The 18951-nt window shown below is 47.6% G+C and overlaps 1 protein-coding gene across 2 annotated transcripts in view; it reads left to right on the forward strand.

Moving 5' to 3' along the window:
- The window catches only part of ASIC1 (acid sensing ion channel subunit 1), a 601299-nt gene that overhangs the window by 92306 nt on the left and 490042 nt on the right, over window positions 1-18951 (forward strand). For both annotated transcript variants that reach the window (XM_069653671.1, XM_069653672.1), the window contains exon 3: window positions 3134-3329. In XM_069653671.1, the coding sequence (XP_069509772.1) occupies window positions 3134-3329 (196 nt within the window). The remainder of the gene's footprint in view (window positions 1-3133; window positions 3330-18951) is intronic.

Genomic DNA, 18951 nt, shown 5'->3' on the forward strand with positions numbered 1-18951 from the left:
CACCACTTCCAGGTAGACCAATTGTCTAAGGGATATGTTCTATTTTAGAACCCCTGTCACAGTTTGGTCGACTTTTTCCTCAAACCTGAAGTGGGCAGAATGAGGTCATACCTTAAAGACACCACTGCAGTTCTCAAGCTACTGAAAAATCGACCTTTTGACTCCACACTGAACTTATTGATACCTCTAGACGTAGAGTCACTATACACTAGGATACCACAAATAGTGACACTAAAAGTGGTAGAGAAGGTCTTAAGACACACCGATCAACCCGTACGAACACCTATCACTTTGATCATGCAATTGGTAGAAGTAGCTCTAACTAAAAATTACTTTCTGTATAAAGACTCTTTCTACGAACAAACATCTGGAACCGCGATGGGTGCCACCTTCGCACCTAGTCTGGCCAACCTGTACGTTGCTGATTTTGAAGAGAAGAAAATCTATAGCAAGACTAATCCCTGGACCGAGAAGATCGAATTATGGTCAAGATACATAGATGACGTTCTCATGATATTCAAGGGCAGTGAAGAGGAACTGGCTATCTTCATGTTATGGCTCAATGAACAAAACAGTTTTTAAAATTTTTACGGAAACACACAGCCTTCCCTTAATCCACTTCCTGGATTTAAACTTGGAAATAAGGAATTAGCTCATGACGAGTTCAGTATTCAATAAACCTACATACAGGAACTCTCTATTGACCTTCAACAGCTACCACCCTGCCAGCCTCAGGAGCAACTTGCCCTTTAGGAAGTTCCTGCAATACAGGAGAAATTGCTCCAATTTAGTGGATTATGAGAGACAATCGAATCACCTAGCCACTAAAATACTGAACTGTGGCTACCCCAAACGTCTAGTCAAACAAGCACGAAAAAGAGCAAAGAACATCCCAGGAGCTGTCACGCTGGAAAATCATGGTAAACGAGATGAACTTGATGGGAATATCACAGCAGAGTTGAGTTTCTCACCATTGGCAAATCAAATTAAGAAAGACATTTTAAAACTCTGGCTGATCCTCAATGTAGGGGACGTCACTTTGGAGACACTGAGGTTCGCCACGAAAAGAAGGCGCAACCTACGTGACGCCTTGATCCATACAAACAAAGAACCAGATTTGAGACCAAACACCCTCTGGAACCAGACACCACCTACTGAACATACGCCATGTGGTGTATGCAGCGCATGTGCCACTACAAAAAGATCTTTAACCATTGTGTCAACCAGTAGTGTCATCCTATGTCAATGCTTAAAGATCGCGGTTCCTGAAACCAAAAAAGCTTCAGCAACTGCAATAGCAATAACATCATCTATCTGATCACTTGTCCGTGCCAGAAATGATATATGGGCATGACTACACGCCCTATCAAAACCAGAATGGCAAAACATAGATCCTGCATTCGAACTAAGAAGGTCACTGCACCTATGGTGGAGCACTTTATAGCAAAACAACATTGGCCAACTGACTTTATCTGGACAATTATTGAGAAGATCACCATCCCAAAAAGAGGTGGGAACCTCCACAATCTACTCTACAGAAGAGAATAACTCTGGATCTTCAGGCTGAGAACAGACACTCTGGGTTTGAATGAAACAGAAAGCTGGCAAAACCTTGCTACACTGTAACATACAGACATGAGGAACCATACTTTTGGATTAGAAATCCAGGATATTTTGAAATTTTGAAAACCTTGAACACCACCAGTCCGGACTGAATTTGAACTGCTCTGGAATATAAGAACTTACCATCTATACTCAGCTTGCAGAACTACTTAGAGAATGTACACACTTGGACTGAAGTGGTTGAGAGTTGCGCACTAACCTTAACAGTCCTCTACAGCATACTAAACTGCCCAGCACACTCATATGCAGTATTTGCAGAACTGCTGCTTATAGCATACACACACCTGGGTCATAGTGGTAGTATGCCTAATCAGATATAACAATGCAGTTGAATAGATGGCCACAGATATACGGCCACATATCACACTTGGGAGCCAAGTCACTATGAGAGATACATATTCTGACTCAGAATTCTCTCTCGCTTCCCCTCTACTTACCAACTAGACGGTACCGCATAAATACGAGCAAAAAAACATAGAAACATTCACCAAAATATTTATAAAATAGTCGCTGATGTATTACAATTTGTCCAAAACCAACACAGTTATACACATTTAAATGACAATTCTGTGCCGTGGTGATCGCCTGATTGTGCTGTTACAAAATACACCAAGCTAGTGGTAAGAGGCGTATCATGTAGAGGGCCCTTCCAAGATGGTGCCCCTTAGAAACAAACAGACACGGGTTTCTAAATAGACTGTGGGCCTCATTACGAGGTGGGCGGTAAGGGATTACCGGCACCGGTAAGGGCACCGGTGCCGGTAATCCCTTACCACCCTACTACGAGTTCCCTTTGCGGGTCCTCCCTTAACGCCTGGTTTTTCCAGGCATTAAGGACGGGACCTGCAAAGGGACTTTGGAGCTAATAACGGTACCACAATTTGCGGTACCGTTATTAGCGCCTTCCCCATTCCCATTGAGCCCTATGGGGGCTCAAATGGGAATGGGGAAGGGCCCTGGTGAATGGGGAATTACCGCCCCCACCAACCTTGGAATGGGGCGGTAATAGCTCCATTCACCAGAGCGGAGTGCTCCCATATAGTGGTCAGAGCTATCAATGGGAATGAGCAAATGCTAGGTGCATTGGTGCGAGAATTTGAGTGTAAACAACATGGGTTTTCAGGTGTACTTTTTATTTATTGCATGTTTTACTGTAACATGTGATACATAGCCTTGTAGTGGCAGGGAGACCTCAAGTACCACATCCTGACTTATCATTTGTGAACACTTCCTTCCCACACTTCTTTTTGTATTTAGCATAAGGATTGGCAATAGCTTTTTCTTAGTATAGGCCCTTTTATTTGACACAATGCCACTAGGACTGCCTTATTAATATTTGATGGTCGAAGCTTGCTCCCATTTTAGATTTAGGTTTAGATTAGGCGTTTTTACAACCTACCTTTGTAGTTTAATGAACACCCTTGAACTGTGATCACTTGTGTCTGTCTTTATTATTGCTACCATGAGTTCCTTCCACTGACCAGTGCCTTTCTAACCTTTCCCTCTGCAGGTATGAAATTCCAGACATTCAGATGGCTGACGATAAGCTCCTTGAAACCCTGCAGGAGAAGGCAAACTTCCGGAATTTCAAGCCAAAGCCTTTCAGCATGTTTGAGTTCTACAGTCGAGCAGGCCATGACATCAGGGATATGCTATTGGCATGCCGCTATCAGGGAATGCAGTGCACAGCCGAAGACTTCAAAGTTGTGAGTACTACAAGGCAGATTTTTGTTCAATGCCCATCTAGGGTGTGGTCATGGTTGTAGCCCATTGGTCTTCATGGCAATAAGACAGTGCTTTGGAAAGAGATTCCACAGGCTGTGCCTCAGCCCTATCCGAGGTACGAGCTTGACTGTAAATCTCCTGATCGCCCAATAGGCCAGCTTAACTTTGTGATTACTCACCTATGCGGTGCTTGATCATGGGACGGCACCAGTCTGATACCTAGCTGGCCACATACACCATTCTGTCTTGTTGGTCTCAGATCTAGGTCAGTGCTGGTTGCAGTTCAAGTGCATGCTTTGTCTCTGAGGCCTTTTTGATCCTGTGATCTCATTATGCAACTGGTCAGAGGAATTTTGCAGCATATGTGTTCACGCCCAATAAGTCAGTCCTGGCTATGGCCAATACTATGTGGTATGCCTATCAAGTTGGCTCTACCCATTTTCTGTCTGTCTTTACCTCCGGCAGGCCTCTAGTTCTGGCTCGGTGTAGCTCGGGCTTTGTACTGGAGCTGGTCTGGTGCTTATTTCTGTTTCAGGGCTTGCCTAAATTCTAATTCTGCTTCAGTGTTCACCTGGTTCTGTGTTTTTGCTGGTTTGGATCTGTATCAGTTCTTGCCTGGTTACTGGCTCTGGTTTAGAGGTTGATCTGGTTCTATGCCAGTCAGAGCACGCAGGGCACGGGTTTGAATGCTGGAAAGGCTGACTCACCTTTTCCTCCTTCTGATGTAAATACAAAAATGGAGTACCATCAAATTGTGTATTAATACCTCCCATTGTTACTGTGCTTAGAAGTAGGAAGAATCCGACAAGAAGCACCATATGCAAATGTGAACTAATTCATTATTACTTCAGTGTTGGTCTCGTTTTATGTTACTGCTGGCCTGGTTCCTAGTTCTGCTTATGTGTTGGCCTGGTTCTGGTCCTGAATGGTCTGCTTCTGTGTGACTGCTGATCTGGTGTCACTGTTTTTCTGGTTCTGTGTCCCTCGTCTGCCATTGAATCATTTTTGACTCGATCTCCGGCTGTGCTAGTGAAATTCTGCGTCAGTGCTGGTCTAATCACTGAGCCCTCTTCACTTCTGTTCAAGTACTGTGGCAATACTGGCCGGATTTTGAGTTCTGCGTTAGTGATGGTGTGCAGTTGTGGTCTTTTTTCGGTAGTGTGCTCATGATAGTCTGATTCTGAGTCAGGCCTGGTCTGGTTTCTGTTGTCTGTTCTGCATCACTGATGGTCTGCTGTGCCAGTACTGGTCTCTGGTTCTATGTCGGTGCTGGTTGGGTTGTACTTCAGTAATAATCTTGTTTCTGCATCAGTGCAGGTTTCTGGTTCCGTGTTCAGTGTTGCCTGGCTGTGCTTCGGTGCCAGTCTGGTTTCTGTGTCATTGCAGGTTTCTGGTTCTGTGTAAGTGTTGGCACGGCTCCTTATCATGCCTATAGTAGTTCTACGTTGGCCTAGTACGTGGAGTAGTTTCTGCTCCAAGCCAGTTTTAGACTGAAGGGATGTTGGCAGGATATCTTATGTTGTTCCTGCTTCCTCATGGTCAAAGGCCTGGTCCTACATCAGGCTTGCTTTGCGCTATAAAACGACCCAAAGGGTTGAGAGGCATGTACGTCTCATTGTTAAATTATGTCTCGGGAGGATATGTCGAGAGGATAGCTCAGAGGCAAAGTGCTCGCCTTGGAAGCAAGATGACGGTACAAAGTCTTTTCATGGTAGGATGTTTTTTCGTGTGGTTTTTTACCGAGATTATTTTGCCGAAAAAACTCCTAAAATTTTTTTGTGGCGGTTGGAAAAATATATATATTTGGTGTGGGGTTTCGGGGATATATAAAAAATTCAAGAGGCTGGCCGGTTTGGAGGGGGAACCCCCCCCAAAAAAATGTGATGAGTTTTTTCATTAAAAAATCCACAGTAATAAAGCCCATGAAAAAACATCCCGCGATAAAATGACATGGAACCAAGATGCCACTGAGCAACACCCGGGTCCGCGTTTAGAAACCTCTGGGTATTAAGCGCGTTATAAATAACATATCATATGTTCTTGTCGATCTGGGTCATTGTAGCCCCAATTCTGGTTGATAAATGGTACTTTGTTCTGGATTTTCTTTTTTTTTTCAGGTCTAGTTGCTCATGCCTTTAGACTGGTTGTGTGTGTTTCATCTCTGACTCCTCATCAGTTGCACTTCCGTACTTCTCCAGGGTTCTTCAGAAACTGACGCATGGTGCACATTGTGCTCTGTGAGGTCCCTCCAGGTGTGCCTTACACACAACCCTGCTTTGAGGTGCTCTTGCTGAATCTGATGCATAGCAAGCGCACCATGCACAGTGCTCAGAGAGAACGTGCAGGGCAGACATGACCATGGACATAAGCCTGTCTTTCTGGAAACTCTCAGGAGAGCCCGTGGGACGCCATCTTGTCTTTTTAGGCCTTCGTCTGGTGTGATTGTGGTGAGGTCAGACCTAAAAGACTTTCCTCTAGAGGGCAAGACACAAGCGATAATGCCGCGTTTTCTCTGAATGCCGGTGCCCATCTGGCAGGAACAAAAACGGTGAAAGCTGCTGGCACCCCGAAATGTTCATGGGAGAGCAGTGTTGCTTGGAAGAAGGTTATGTTTTCACCATAAAGACGGGCAATGAGTAAGAACTCCAGCCTTAATTCAAAAGGGATGTACATATTGCCTGCCCACGGCTCAAATGAACGCGCTTGAGGAGGCAAATCAATAGGTTGTTGGTATTATTTTGAGGAGGCGGAATTACGCAGAACATTGGACAGGTGTGTAATACTGTGGGCCCGATTCATGGAATGTTTTGCACGGTTAAAAGTGACTTTGCACAGCTGAAAAGTGACTTTGTACTGCCGACACAAACCCTGATTGATGAAACTGTGCAAAGTGTATTTTTGCAGTGCAATGTCTGTGCAAAGTCAGTGCATGGTCGTTTTTGCAGTACAAAATGACTTTGCCCGGACTTTGCACTGCAAAAATACACTTTGCACAGTTCCATCAATCAGGGTTTGTGTCTGCAGTGCAAAAAATTCCATGAATTGGGGCCTGTGCATTTGCTGGTGCGCATTGGTGCTCCAAAAAGTGGCAGCCCTGTTTTCAAATGGGTAAAGCCGAAAATAAAATAAAAATAGAGAAGCTATGGTGGTGCAGCGGCAGCTTACTTAATAGTGGCTACGGAGCTTGGCACTTCCAACCGCGAGCCCGGCTTTTGACTCCAGCAAAGGGCAACCTTTCCGGATATTCATTCTGAGAGCAACACAAGTGCATATACTGCTCACGTGTCCTTGGGGCGCGTGCCAGTGCGGGCGGCACTTCTGCATAAGCAGCTGCAGTGAGCGTGAGGATGGAGAGCACCAGGGAGGGAGAAGCAGCTGCGCACTTGCATGAAGCTCGGCGAGCGCTTGCCTTAGCGGCCATGGAGCCGGCTCAGCAGCCGCCAGGCGCCTGACCCTCAGGGAGTCTGCGTGACGTGACACGCAGCCGGTGCCGGAAAGTGTAGCCAACGCTGCAGATGGGGCACCCCGCGGCTCAAAAGCGTGGGCCAGTAACCTGGGGGGCAAGGAGGACAGGAGGGGAGACGGGCAAAAGGCTTGCTGCAAGCTCAGCAGCCGGGGCACATGGGAAGCCCAACACCTCCACCCCTTTTCATCCCACAGACACGAGGAGCCAGGCAGGATGAGGGGAACAACAGGGTGCCACAGCACAATAGCAGGTGCCAAGCGCCAAAGATCAGGGAGGCAGGAAGGGTCCAGGTGAGGAAAAAAAGAGCACTACAAGGTGCTAACTGCCGTCGGCTCCAGCCGGCCGTGGGCGCGGCAAAGGTCCCACAAACAGTCACAGCCCAGGGCTATTTTACAACAATATAAGGAGCTGCTCATGTAACAGAGAACCACATTTCATTTGGTACCCCGCACGGAGCACCAAACAAGTAGACTGCACATGCAGAATACTTTTTCTTGCTTCCCAGAAACCCACCCACCCAAGAAAAAGGGGGAAAGAGAGAAGAAGGAGCCACTGGCAACAAACAGGGCCCACGTCGTCGTGGGAAGAGAAAGGTGGCACCGGCCAGGGGGCACAACACTGGGCCTCGTTCCCAAAAGTGCACATTATGTATTATTATGATGATTATGATGGTTGTGTATTACTACGTGATGTGCAATAAAAACCACGGCCTTTTATTGCCAAACACGTACACAATGTGTCAGGGGCCCTTGGGGGGAAAAGGCAAGTGGGGGATGGTCCCTGAGGAAATACAAAGTGAGGGGACAGTCTCTAACCTCTTGGCTGCACAGGTCACTGGTCTTGCGGGATTGCAGCACCCTGGGTGCAAGTGAGTCACGCCACCATGCAGTCCTTGTCCTGGGGTCCTTCAAAAGCCCAGTTGCTGCCTGTGCAGGACCGGGTCCGAGGAGGGCAAGTAGCCCTCTGATACACTCGGACTCTCTGAGCATTGCTTGGCAGACTGCCTCTCACAGTCCCCAGGGAAATGAATAAGAGAGAAACAGCTGAGCCACCGCCAGCAACTAAGTATACAACTGTAACTATACAAATGTACCATAAATAAACAAGTCAAATGTGGCGATGGGCGGATGGAGAGCATGACTTGAGTCTGTTCTTAGCATGCAACAGTGGTACATGGGGACAAACAAATGATCGGCTCTATGACCAATTTGATTTATCTCTTATCAAGCGCATTACGCCCCTAGGCCTCAGTGCACGACATAAAACGTACAACACAAAAAAACAACAAAAAAGAAATAAGAAATATAAAACAGTTGCAAACAGAACATCCAATATAGATGCAAAATGACAGAAATAAAGTCCAAGGCAACAATTAGCAAATCCCACGGGTGCATTAGGTGCATCAATTCGGGATACTCCTCATATTGGTGTAAGATAACATATTATACAGGTTCTTGCCTAGGCTAAGGAATAATGGAAGATTGCTTTGGACACACCCTATCATGATACAATCTGTGTTACTCTGAGTACAACAGGTGTTAACGTGCCCCCTGCGCAGGAACCTCAGGTCCTGGGTTCCTATATAGGTTCACCCCATTCTTAGACACAACCATGCCAGAACTGTGTTCCTAAGTGACTCCCTTGGCTGAGGACCCCGCAAATTCTCCACATGGGTAATTATGATGTTTCGTGGGTCCATAAGAAGCTCCCTCAGGTTTTCATCAGGAACCTTAGGCATTAGGGATTTCCTAATAGGAATATCTTTTGTTTCTTATGAAAGAGCAGTGTCGTGGAGGGGCCCCAGTAAATGATGCCCCCGCAAGGCCACTCTGTCTCTTTACCCAATCTCCCTGGTTATTTTCGGGCAGTTCCCTTGCACACCTCTTCCCACTGTTCAGCCGCTACACAACCTTGCCCTGCCACTCTCCCCCCCACGTTTCCCTACTGCCTCTCCCTGCCTTTCAACCCCAGCTCTGTCACTGACAGCAGCACATGGACATATATGGTTGAAGCTGTTCATCTGAGCCTGTATGTGAACATGTGTGACAAATCAACTTTCGGGGCACCAGTGGTCCAGGGATGAATATCGGTTTCTAAACCATCAATCAGCCCTACACTTCTATTACACCAGAAAAGATCCGAACAGACTGGAACACAAGTAAATTATAAACCTCCTTGTCCAATTTTGGTAATGTGGACGGAATGGCAGGCTTATCTCTGCAAGTTTGTGGATCGTTGGTTAGTTGTAACACAGAGAAAATACAATCATTACCCAATAATAAAAGGGACTGTCCAGTCAAGGTTGTATAAAAATATCTACTTTATTATTATTACACACTACAAAATACAGCCCACCCTGTAAAGGAACATAGAGGACAGACAGGTTCATGAAGGAAAGGGAAGCACTTTGGATAAGCAATCTGTCTCCACTGTTCAAGGTTATTTGGTGTCAGCACCAAGGGAGCAAGGGGTCGTAAATGAAACTCTAGCGGCCTCCGGAGAAGGACCATCGGGACAGAACCACAATGTACCTGGTGCTTGAGATGATCTTAATGCTCGACAGCATCAAGTCGGTTCCAGGATGCTTTGCAGACCCTGCGATAGAGTTCAAGACGGGAGACAGCTGCAGGTATCAGGCCGCAGGTAGTTCAGTAATCGGGGCTGGACAGACGGCTGCAGGCTGGCCTGCACGGCGGCTCGGGGTCAAGAATTGCTTTCTCTGTGCTGGTTGGCGGAACTGGAGCACTGGTCGAGGCATCTCGGATGGCTTTAGTGAACTCAGCATGACAACAGTCAGTGGTGCAGCCGGTCGCGGTGCAAGGGTTCAACTTCCTCGAAAATGTCTTTAAAAAATGGATGCTCGTTGATGCTTGGCATCGCACTCCTTTTAGTTTCTTGGCAGGGCGTATGTCATCCTTTAAGGGGGACAGCCCAATGCTGAGGAGGGTGTTTGCAGGCAATGGCCTTTTCCTTTGTTCAGAGAATTTCTGGCCCTTCCCAGCTAGGAAGCTTGCTGGCAGAACCTAGCAGGACATGCTGTGTGCTGGCTGGGTACAGGTTCTGGAGCTGCTGGATGGGTCCTCTGAGTCTGCTATCTCCCTCTGTCCCTGGGAGATGTTTAGGGGAGGGATCTTGCTTCCCTCTTGGAAATCTTGGCCTTCATTCACTGTCGGAAGATGAAAGGTAGACTGTACCTTCAGCCAGGGTCCAAATGAGTCCTTCTTCTTACTCCTTTCAAAGTCATCGGGTGATCTTCCAAAAGAAGGGCTTAACCCTCTTTTAAAGCCAGAAGGGCCCCAGTGATTGGTGCAGGCTAAGCCTACATTATTGAACCAATCCTGGGTCCACACCAGCAATATTCTGTTATGCGCTGAGGTCATAACCAGAGTGCTTTGCAGGAAAGGTAAGAGGTGACAACATGTACTACTAAGTCCCACCCATCTTCTTGTCTGTTGTGGATGAGAGTGTCTCTCTGGTTAATTGAGCTCTCTGTGACTCTTGATCAAAGCTCAGGTCTCCCTTGAAGTCTGTGGCGAAAACAGACTTCTGTCTCCATCAAATCACATACTTCTTCCCTCTGTAAGGGGGTTCCTTGCAGAAAACAGTTGTCCTAGAAATGTCATTCACTGCCCCTCATACAGAGGAGTGGGAGCTAGCTTCAAGTTGACCCATTGCATATCAAAGATGTGTTAGTGTTTCCTGCCCGCTTTTGTCAGTTCTGTGAGCAAGCCCCTCTGCGGGCTTGCCTCAATTAACTCTCATCAGTATGCACTGCCATCAGCTTAGACAACTTAGAACTTAGACAATAGAGAGGGCAGATGCATGGAGCCTTTTATATTTTAATTAGGCTGGCCATGGACAGAGGAAGTTGTTGCCTTCCACCTTCCTGAGATGCTTTCATGTACCCGTGTCTGTCACATTCCAGCTAAATGTGACATGGAGGACTGCGCCTGTAGGCTGTGTCCCCCCGGAGTACATATGACTATGTGTTTGTTGTACGGTGAACAAAGGAAAATGTGTGCAGATTAGCCCCACACATTTCCTGTGGTTGATCTCCCATCTTTCGTTTTCATTACCAAACTTCCAAAAAGACCAGGCGAGCGCAAACTCCCTGTGTGGATAGTCGAATTGCTCACCATATGTCAGATGGAGCCTGGTTTTTGAAGACAGAACCTTAGAATGTGAAGATGTTCCTGGTCTATTACTGTGGTACATGGCTGCATAAATACAAATCTATGCTTGGTCGTGTGAGGATGAACCTGGGCATGTGATGGTAAAGCTAAGCATGTGAAGCCACCACTAGCATATGATGAAAATATGTAGGTATGTCTGGCTGAGCTTGTCCATGTACGGCTAAACCTAAGCATGTGAGGGTCAACCTTGAAGTAGAGAACGCTCCGGCAACTGATGGTAGTAATAGTTATATGGAGCTGATCCTGGGCATTTGTGGCTAAACCTGGGCATGCTAAGTAAAACCTAGGCATATGAAACTATTCCTGATGACTGCACTAAATGGGTTTATATGATGAAATCTGCATAAGTGAAGTGCAATCAATAGGTATATATGACTACAAAAACACGTGAAGCGGAACTTGAGTGTGCCAGGTGGAAATGGAGCATCTGAAAACATGGAATATGAAGCTTTTCCCGGGCATCTATCTGCGGGCAGTGCAGGGGCATTTGGTGGCACCTGGTTGGGTGAGCGTTCATTTGAGTGTGTGTGACTTATGTCAGCGTGTGGGACTGCACGGGGGGTGGGGGGGAGTGGAATTGAACCTGATTATGTGGGGAAATACATGGGCAATTCAAGTGGTTTCTGCCATATGACAGTGCAGGAACACGTATAGCTTTGCCGCGGCATGTGAGGCGGATCCTGGGCGCATGATGTCTAATTGGGGCCTATATAGGTGCCCCCAGCATTTGATAATGAAACATAGCCATGCTGTGCAAGGCTGAAAATTTACTGAAAGTGAAAAGCGGCATTTGGCAACAAAAATAGTGTCTTTTTACAACATGACAAGCAGATGTATGGGCAAAGCAAGGCAGCTCATTTACTGAAATGAAATCCTGGAACCTGGTGGAAGAATACTGCAGTGTTTTCAGAATGTGACGGCCTAATGTTTCCGGGAACCATTCATTTCTCTACTAACACATAAAACCTAGTGTTTATGGATAAGAAAGTGTGTGTGTTTACTTATAATCAGACGGACGCTATTTCAAGGCGAGATTGTGGTATTGCTATGTGAGCGATAATGTGTTCTGATTTGAGTGCCCACACTCCGGATGAGGGGGCGTCTCATGCCCTTGGTGCTACGGGGCGCTGGTTATGCCATGAGGCTGAGTCGTGCCTCTTGTGACCGCCCTATGCCTAGGTGCAGTCTGAGGCCTCAGCCTGCAGTATTTGGGGGATAGGAAGGTATAGATACGTGTACAGATGAAAGGTTAGCTGGCCGGTGCCGGGCAGATCTGTCTCAGCTCTGCTCTCTGTGGTCCCAGGTGGTGAGATGTGTGTGAGTTATCCACTCCATTGCTGCCCCTTCCCACAGGCTCTATAGGACTCGGATGAATACCGCCATAGCGCTGCAGTGCACCTGCCATGCGTCCCACGCTAGGTTCAGTCACCCGCCGCCCTGCGCGGCCACTGTGGGGGCGGGGGGAGGGGTGGTTGGGGGGTGGGGTGGGTGACAGTGCTTAATTTGTAAAAGAACGAGTACCAGGGCCCAAATATTTTCTAGCACCTCTTACACTGCCCCAGTTGCTACCTCACACAGTTGCTCCCATCAGTGTCAAACTATTTGGGTTAAAGCTGCAACTCACATCTGCTCTCTGGGGTTGATGGGTGCACCGATTATAGCCGGTGAGCTATTTACAAATACCAATCGACATAAAATAACATACATGTTGTATCTTGAAAGGACAATTCTCGGGAGGATAGCTCAGGGGCAATGTGCTCGCCTTGGAAGCAAGACGACACGGAGCAACACAGGTTCGATCCCCGGGTCTGCGCTTAGAAACCTCTGGGTATCAAGCGCGTTATAAATAACCTATCATATCACATGTAGGGGCTTTTTTAAACATGCAAGCGCTGTTAACACTGCTCTGATAGCATAGGTGGCACGTGGACCTGTGACTGTCGAGCCCTTGGAAATAGAGCCAATGTCCTTTCGACCTTTGGTAGATTGATGGGCAAATGCAGGGAAAATCATTACTGAACTGAAAACTCTGCAGCGAGATTCTGGATGCTCAGGACTGTCAACACTGCAGCAAGATCCTGGATGCTCAGGGCCGGTGCCCCTGTTCGGCAGTGGCCTTTTTCATGGCATTGCCCCAGTGCTGGGGCTGCTGGATGCCCTCTTGTTGTCAACGCGCCCTTCCGTGGCACTGCTGCTGGTTATTACAGTAGGCAGATGTGCCATGCCCCGATGGCTGACTGGAGCAGTGTGTGGATAAAGAAAATAGGGCAAGGACCCTCTTTTTTTGTTGACGGGGGCCTTGACCCCAGAGGGGGAGTACAAATAGAACAAAGAAAACAGAGTTCAGGCCACATCCTCCCTTCAACTCACAGGTGGGGCTAAAGAACCTACAGGAGGCTAGTGGCTGGTTTAACTAGCCATATGGGATCACACTTACACAGTGGGAGAATACAGATAAAACACATTTTATTTAACAAAGAAAAACATATTAATAACAAAGGGACAAGTGAATGCCTTTGTCTTACAATATAAAGCTTTGTGAACTCTATAGTCGGTAACAAATACAGTGTTATTAAATGTACTTTAACATATTCGCAGTGTGTGGCCATGGTCAGCACGAATGCCCAGCATTGTCAACTTGCAAATAATTGTTCTTCATGAAAATGGAAAATAGCACTGCCACACCACTGTGGGGGATCTGATTCAGGTACGACAATGCGCTTGCCCAGGGGGAAGACGCGTGCCCAATTCACACTGTTGCTTGTTGTGTGACGACTACTACTGACTGACAGTTATAATAACAACGTTGCTAAAACATCACATCATAATGAAACTGAGTCTGAGACAATAAGTGCTGGGGCTCAAAAATAAGTGCCTGGGCTGAGCCCTGGCAAGCACCCCCACAAATTAAGCACTGGAGGGGGGAGGGGAGTTCTATTACATGCAGATGGTGGGTGGCTGCAGTTGGGCTGTCTTTGCAGGACAGAGGCTGGAAGGAGGGCCAAAGGTATCTCAACGAACAATAAGTAGTGACTGTTGCACGTTACATATTTGCACCAGCTATAACACGTGGCTGTTAAAATTCATCAATTTGACCCGACTGCCTCTGGGGTTTGTCCGAGATGCCAGAGAGATGAGACAGCTTTGTTTGCACCCAGCTTGGTCAAGCCCCACAGGGAGCAGTGTTTGGTCTGTGATCACTAGCACATTGTCCCCGATTCTAAAAGAACTATTCTGCTTGGCCGCTGCCTTGCCTTTTAGGGATCCATCTTCCGATTGGTAATACCGGGGGCAGACTGGTTAACCTGGCGCTCTTAATAGTACATTAACGAGTACTTTCCACCCAGACGCGCCCTCCCCTCTCCATCGCAACCCGCCTGGTTTAAGGAATTGGTTTGGATGAATAACTGCGAAGAAACCTATAGCCATCTATCCCACCCAAGTTCACTTGAAGATATTTGGTTAGCCTTTGTGTACTACTTGCACACTACTGCCGAGTGTAACTGATGAAGCTTGGGCGCGGTGAGCCATATAAGGGAACTGGGAAATGACTGCGAGCATGTGATTGGACAGCATGTTCTTTCTGGCCTTCTTTTGCTGTGCTAGTTACTTTTTTATCATGGTTACATGGTGCTAAGGGGCACGGTTTATATAAAGATTGGGCCATGCTATGTGTTTGCGAACATTAGGCTAGGCTAATTATATGTTGTTGTTTATAAAAATGTAATAAAGGAACAATAATTCTGGGCCGCAAATCTCCTGGGAGAGGCAGGATGGGACAATGTGAGGGGCGTGGGCCCTATGGGTGGCGGGAGATGTGGGTATCACCTTGAGAAATGAGTGGCTCCGATGTAAAGTGGTATAACTGGGTTATTTGAACAGTGAACCAGGTGACATTTTAGCAACTTTCTTTGCAAATGGCACCATCCTATAATTATTGTTGCGGGGAGGAAGAACCCCCATCTGAACCCCTCTGGGGGTGGTTGGAATCGCTCAGTGCGCGCTCAAGTATTGCAGTGTTTCATGACCGTCTCTGCAGAACTAACACCTTCATTTGCGGGGTTATGCTGTAAATGACCCCATCTGGGGTAGCCAAGCTTGCACCCTTCACATGGTGGTGGACTGGCCTACAGGGAACTCTGGAGATTTCCCAGGGGGCCTCTGCACCCTGGGCCTCTTTTGTGTGTTTACCTATTTTATTTCCAAATGTTCTTATGGGAAAGGGGTTGGGCTTGCTCACACTGTGTAATATGGGGGCACTTTAAAAAAATAAATGTAGAGCCTCTTTTGGTTCCCAGTCTTTTCCTGCTTTCCCATTCTCACTCCATGAAGGTCGTTGCTACATGCAAGCCCCCACCACTGTGAGGGGGGGGAACACTTCTTGTCGATGGTAAGGGGTTGAGGTTGGGGCGAGTGAGGGGTGGTTTGGTGGCGTGCCGAAAAGGCCTGGTGGTGGAGAGCTCCGACATCTGGGCTTCTTGCTAAAGGTATCTGGCATTAGGACAGGGTCACTGGATCTGCATATCCTTTGCTCCAGATGTTCACAGTGCCCCGTAAATTCACATGCTCGTCAAGAAACCTAACATAACTGAGAGAAAGCAGAGCTCAAATATAACGCAGATGCCTTTGGGTCAAATAAAAATGTATGGTACTTTTGTCGAAAGGGCAGGAATTTTATATATGCGTGTCAAACCTTTGGCTCTCCAGATGCTTTGGACTACAACTCCCATCAACCCTAACCATAATAAACATCATTGATGAGCCACAGGGGTCATACCCAAGGTCTCACTTCTTAAGGGACCTCTGTGCCCCTACTTATGTTACGGAGGAAATTAGCTTTTTGCTGCATCATCCACTCCTTGGCCGAAGTATTTGACCCAACGGTAAGGGAGAAGGTGGTTGAGTGACCTTGCGGAGGATTCAAGTAACTTTCACTGTTATACTCTAACCCACGACTTGAGCCGGATCTTTAAGCACTGCTGGTGCACTTTAGTTGATGGGGCCTAGTATACATGCATACGAATGGGGCCACCCCATATTTGTAAAGGCAAAAGCAGGAAAGTGAGTAACATATATACACGGACAGGGCCCGTGAGGACCCGCGCCATATTTGTAGAGGCGAGGAGCAGAACAGAAAAGTGAATAACATACATACATAGATGGGGCCCGCGCCATATTTGTAAAGGCAAAGAGCAGGAAAGTAAGTAGCATACATACACGGACAGGGCCCGCGCCATATTTGTAGAGGCAAGGAGCAGCGTTATACATATGTATCTCAGACTACCCCCTTCTCCTGTTTTTTAACCAATTGTATAGACCCAACTAAACTACCAAACTGTTGACACTTTTATCAACGTGCATAGACCAGACTCAAAACTTCATGTTTTCACAAGGAAACCATAATTGTATTCATTTCACAAAAAGTTTCCTTTGTTCAACGTGTATCGTTTTAAAAAATATAACAAATCATGATTTTCATAATCACATCCAACAATTACTCTCATTCTACACGGGTTAGTTAGTGTACAAACAGGGGCGTATTTCTTATGCCATAGAATCATCGATATTCTAGACTCTATTTAGAGGTTCACTTATTTCCTGAACGTCTTGCAACAGAGCAAACAAAAAGCTCGCAGAACAGGGCACATTCACAGTATTATTTCCGCCAGAATCTTTTTCACATGGATAGTATATTCTAGTTCATCACATTTCTTTATGCTCTTGCAAATGTTAAGCGACCTCGCCCTTGGTCTATCTTGCCACCCTTTCTCTTCACTGCTTTTTCACGTCTCTGAGGGGTACTGAATGTCTGTTACCCCCAAGAATTTATTTTGATTTTAACTGGATGTTTCAAAGTGTTGTGGCGACACAATAAGTTTCGGCCTATTATTCCAAGGTAAACCCCATCCCTGGCAGGTTTTCCTGATGGTTTCAAAAGGCCTTCGTCAGGACAAAGAATGGTTGCTTCTTAAAGTGATCCTTAATCGTCTAACCCCTCACATTTAGTACAATCTTGTTCAGTAGACCAAAACGGAGACATATTTCTTATTGGGAAGCTGCTAAATCAGGCCAATATTTCTTTCTCTTAATCTCTGCGGGCCATAATTCAATTATGCCACATCTTGGAGGCATACAAGTCGCCAGTCTCCTGCTTCGGGGTACAGTCCTTAATGGAAGAAAAACACGCCGTCTCTCGATATTGAGCACTGGACGCCGAGTTCTGAACCCAGGGAGCAGGAAAGTGAGTAGCATATATACACGGACAGGGCCCACGCCATCTTTTCAAGAGCCAGCGCTTCCGCCTCCATTGACAGCATGTGTAAGGGAGTTTATATGTGAGCAGAATAAGGGCGGGTCGCTAACAGGCGATATTGTTCAGTGCTGTCTGGATTCTGCGTCATCACTTTTCACAGGAAGCATTTCAGACGTTTAATGTGGGTCTGATTATTAACTGCAAACGTGTATTCGTTGAATGGTTTTTAAGACAATGGTATATGTCAAACGAACATTTAAAGCATCTGTGTTTAATTTGTGGAGAGTCTTTCCGGGGGAGGCAAGCGGGAAAATAAAGGGCGGGGTGGGGGGGATGCGTACCTAGGGCCGGGAGTGGAGCGTGGCTGTGGCTGAGCTGAAGCTGGAGCGGAGAGGGGGCTCCCCCTGACATTTGTAGAGCGTTAAGTGCAGGCAATGGTGAGCGTGTACGGCGGGCCTCGCTGAAGCGGGTGCGCTCATTGCCTCTGCAAAGGTTGCTCCATTATCGCCTACAAGGCGTGCAGCCCCGCTCCAATTCAAACCAATCAGAATGGAAATTACAGCAAATCCAAGAGCGAAGGCTTCCCGCCCGCGGGCAAACGCCGCAGCAGTGTGGGTACAGGCGCCATGCAAGTGCCCCGGCAAGTGCCCCGGATTCCCAGCAGCGTGGACAGCAGATCAGGGCCTGGCATAGGTGGGCACAGGCGCCATGCAAGTGCCCGGGATTCCCAGCAGCGTGGACAGCGGATCAGGGCCTGGCATAGCTGGGCACAGGCGCCATGCAAGTGCCCGGGATTCCCAGCAGCGTGGACAGCGGATCAGGGCCTGGCATAGGTGGGCACAGGCGCCATGCAAGTGCCCGGGATTCCCAGCAGCGTGGACAGCGGATCAGGGCCTGGCATAGGTGGGCACAGGCGCCATGCAAGTGCCCGGGATTCCCAGCAGCGTGGACAGCAGATCAGGGCCTGGCATGTGGGGGGCAGAGGTGCCCCGCACGTATCCAGGATTCACGGAAATGTAGCAGCAGAACCCGACCTGGCATCTGTGGGAAGAGGCGCCCTGCGTGTGTCCAGGATTCCCAGCAGTGAGGGCAGCAGAACTCGGCCTTTCATCGACCTCAGTAGGATGAAATGCTGAGTGCTCCCCAGTATTTTACCCTATGTGTCCCAGCTTGTCTGCAGCGCTATACGGCTGGTGCGTAAACCCCCCACTACCTTGAGGACGCGCTCGCCTATCCCCTGGTGCCCCTTTATGTGCCTTCCCTGTCCATCAGCGCGCGGAGCGTGCGCCGGCAGGGCCAGATCTGATATCCGCTCTGCGTGCGTGCGTGCTCGGGTGTATCCCTGGGGACCACGAGGCTACTTCCCACGCACTTTACACACTGCTTTCAGTTTATTGTGTGATTTTTCTGTTAGAAGTCGATGACATGGGGTCAGAAGAGGGTCCGTCTCCTGCAAAATTCTCTTGTTTTTTTTTATCGCTCCTTTAGTGCGTGTAACCCTTGACTGTGCTCGCTGTTTGGAGCTCATTATATATTTTGAAATGTAGCATTAATTAGAGCCGTGTTGCCAGCATCACCTGCGCTCAAGCCACTCTGCCTTCCACCCGCCACGGCAGGCCTCGAAGGACCCCTATACCCCACAGAGAGGAAAAGATGCGAATGGGGGGTCTTTCCTTCTCCGCTCTGCGTTT

This window comes from Ambystoma mexicanum, chromosome 3q (assembly GCF_040938575.1).
Source record: "Ambystoma mexicanum isolate Mex_15411 chromosome 3q, UKY_AmexF1_1, whole genome shotgun sequence".
NCBI classification, from domain to species: Eukaryota; Metazoa; Chordata; class Amphibia; order Caudata; family Ambystomatidae; genus Ambystoma; species Ambystoma mexicanum.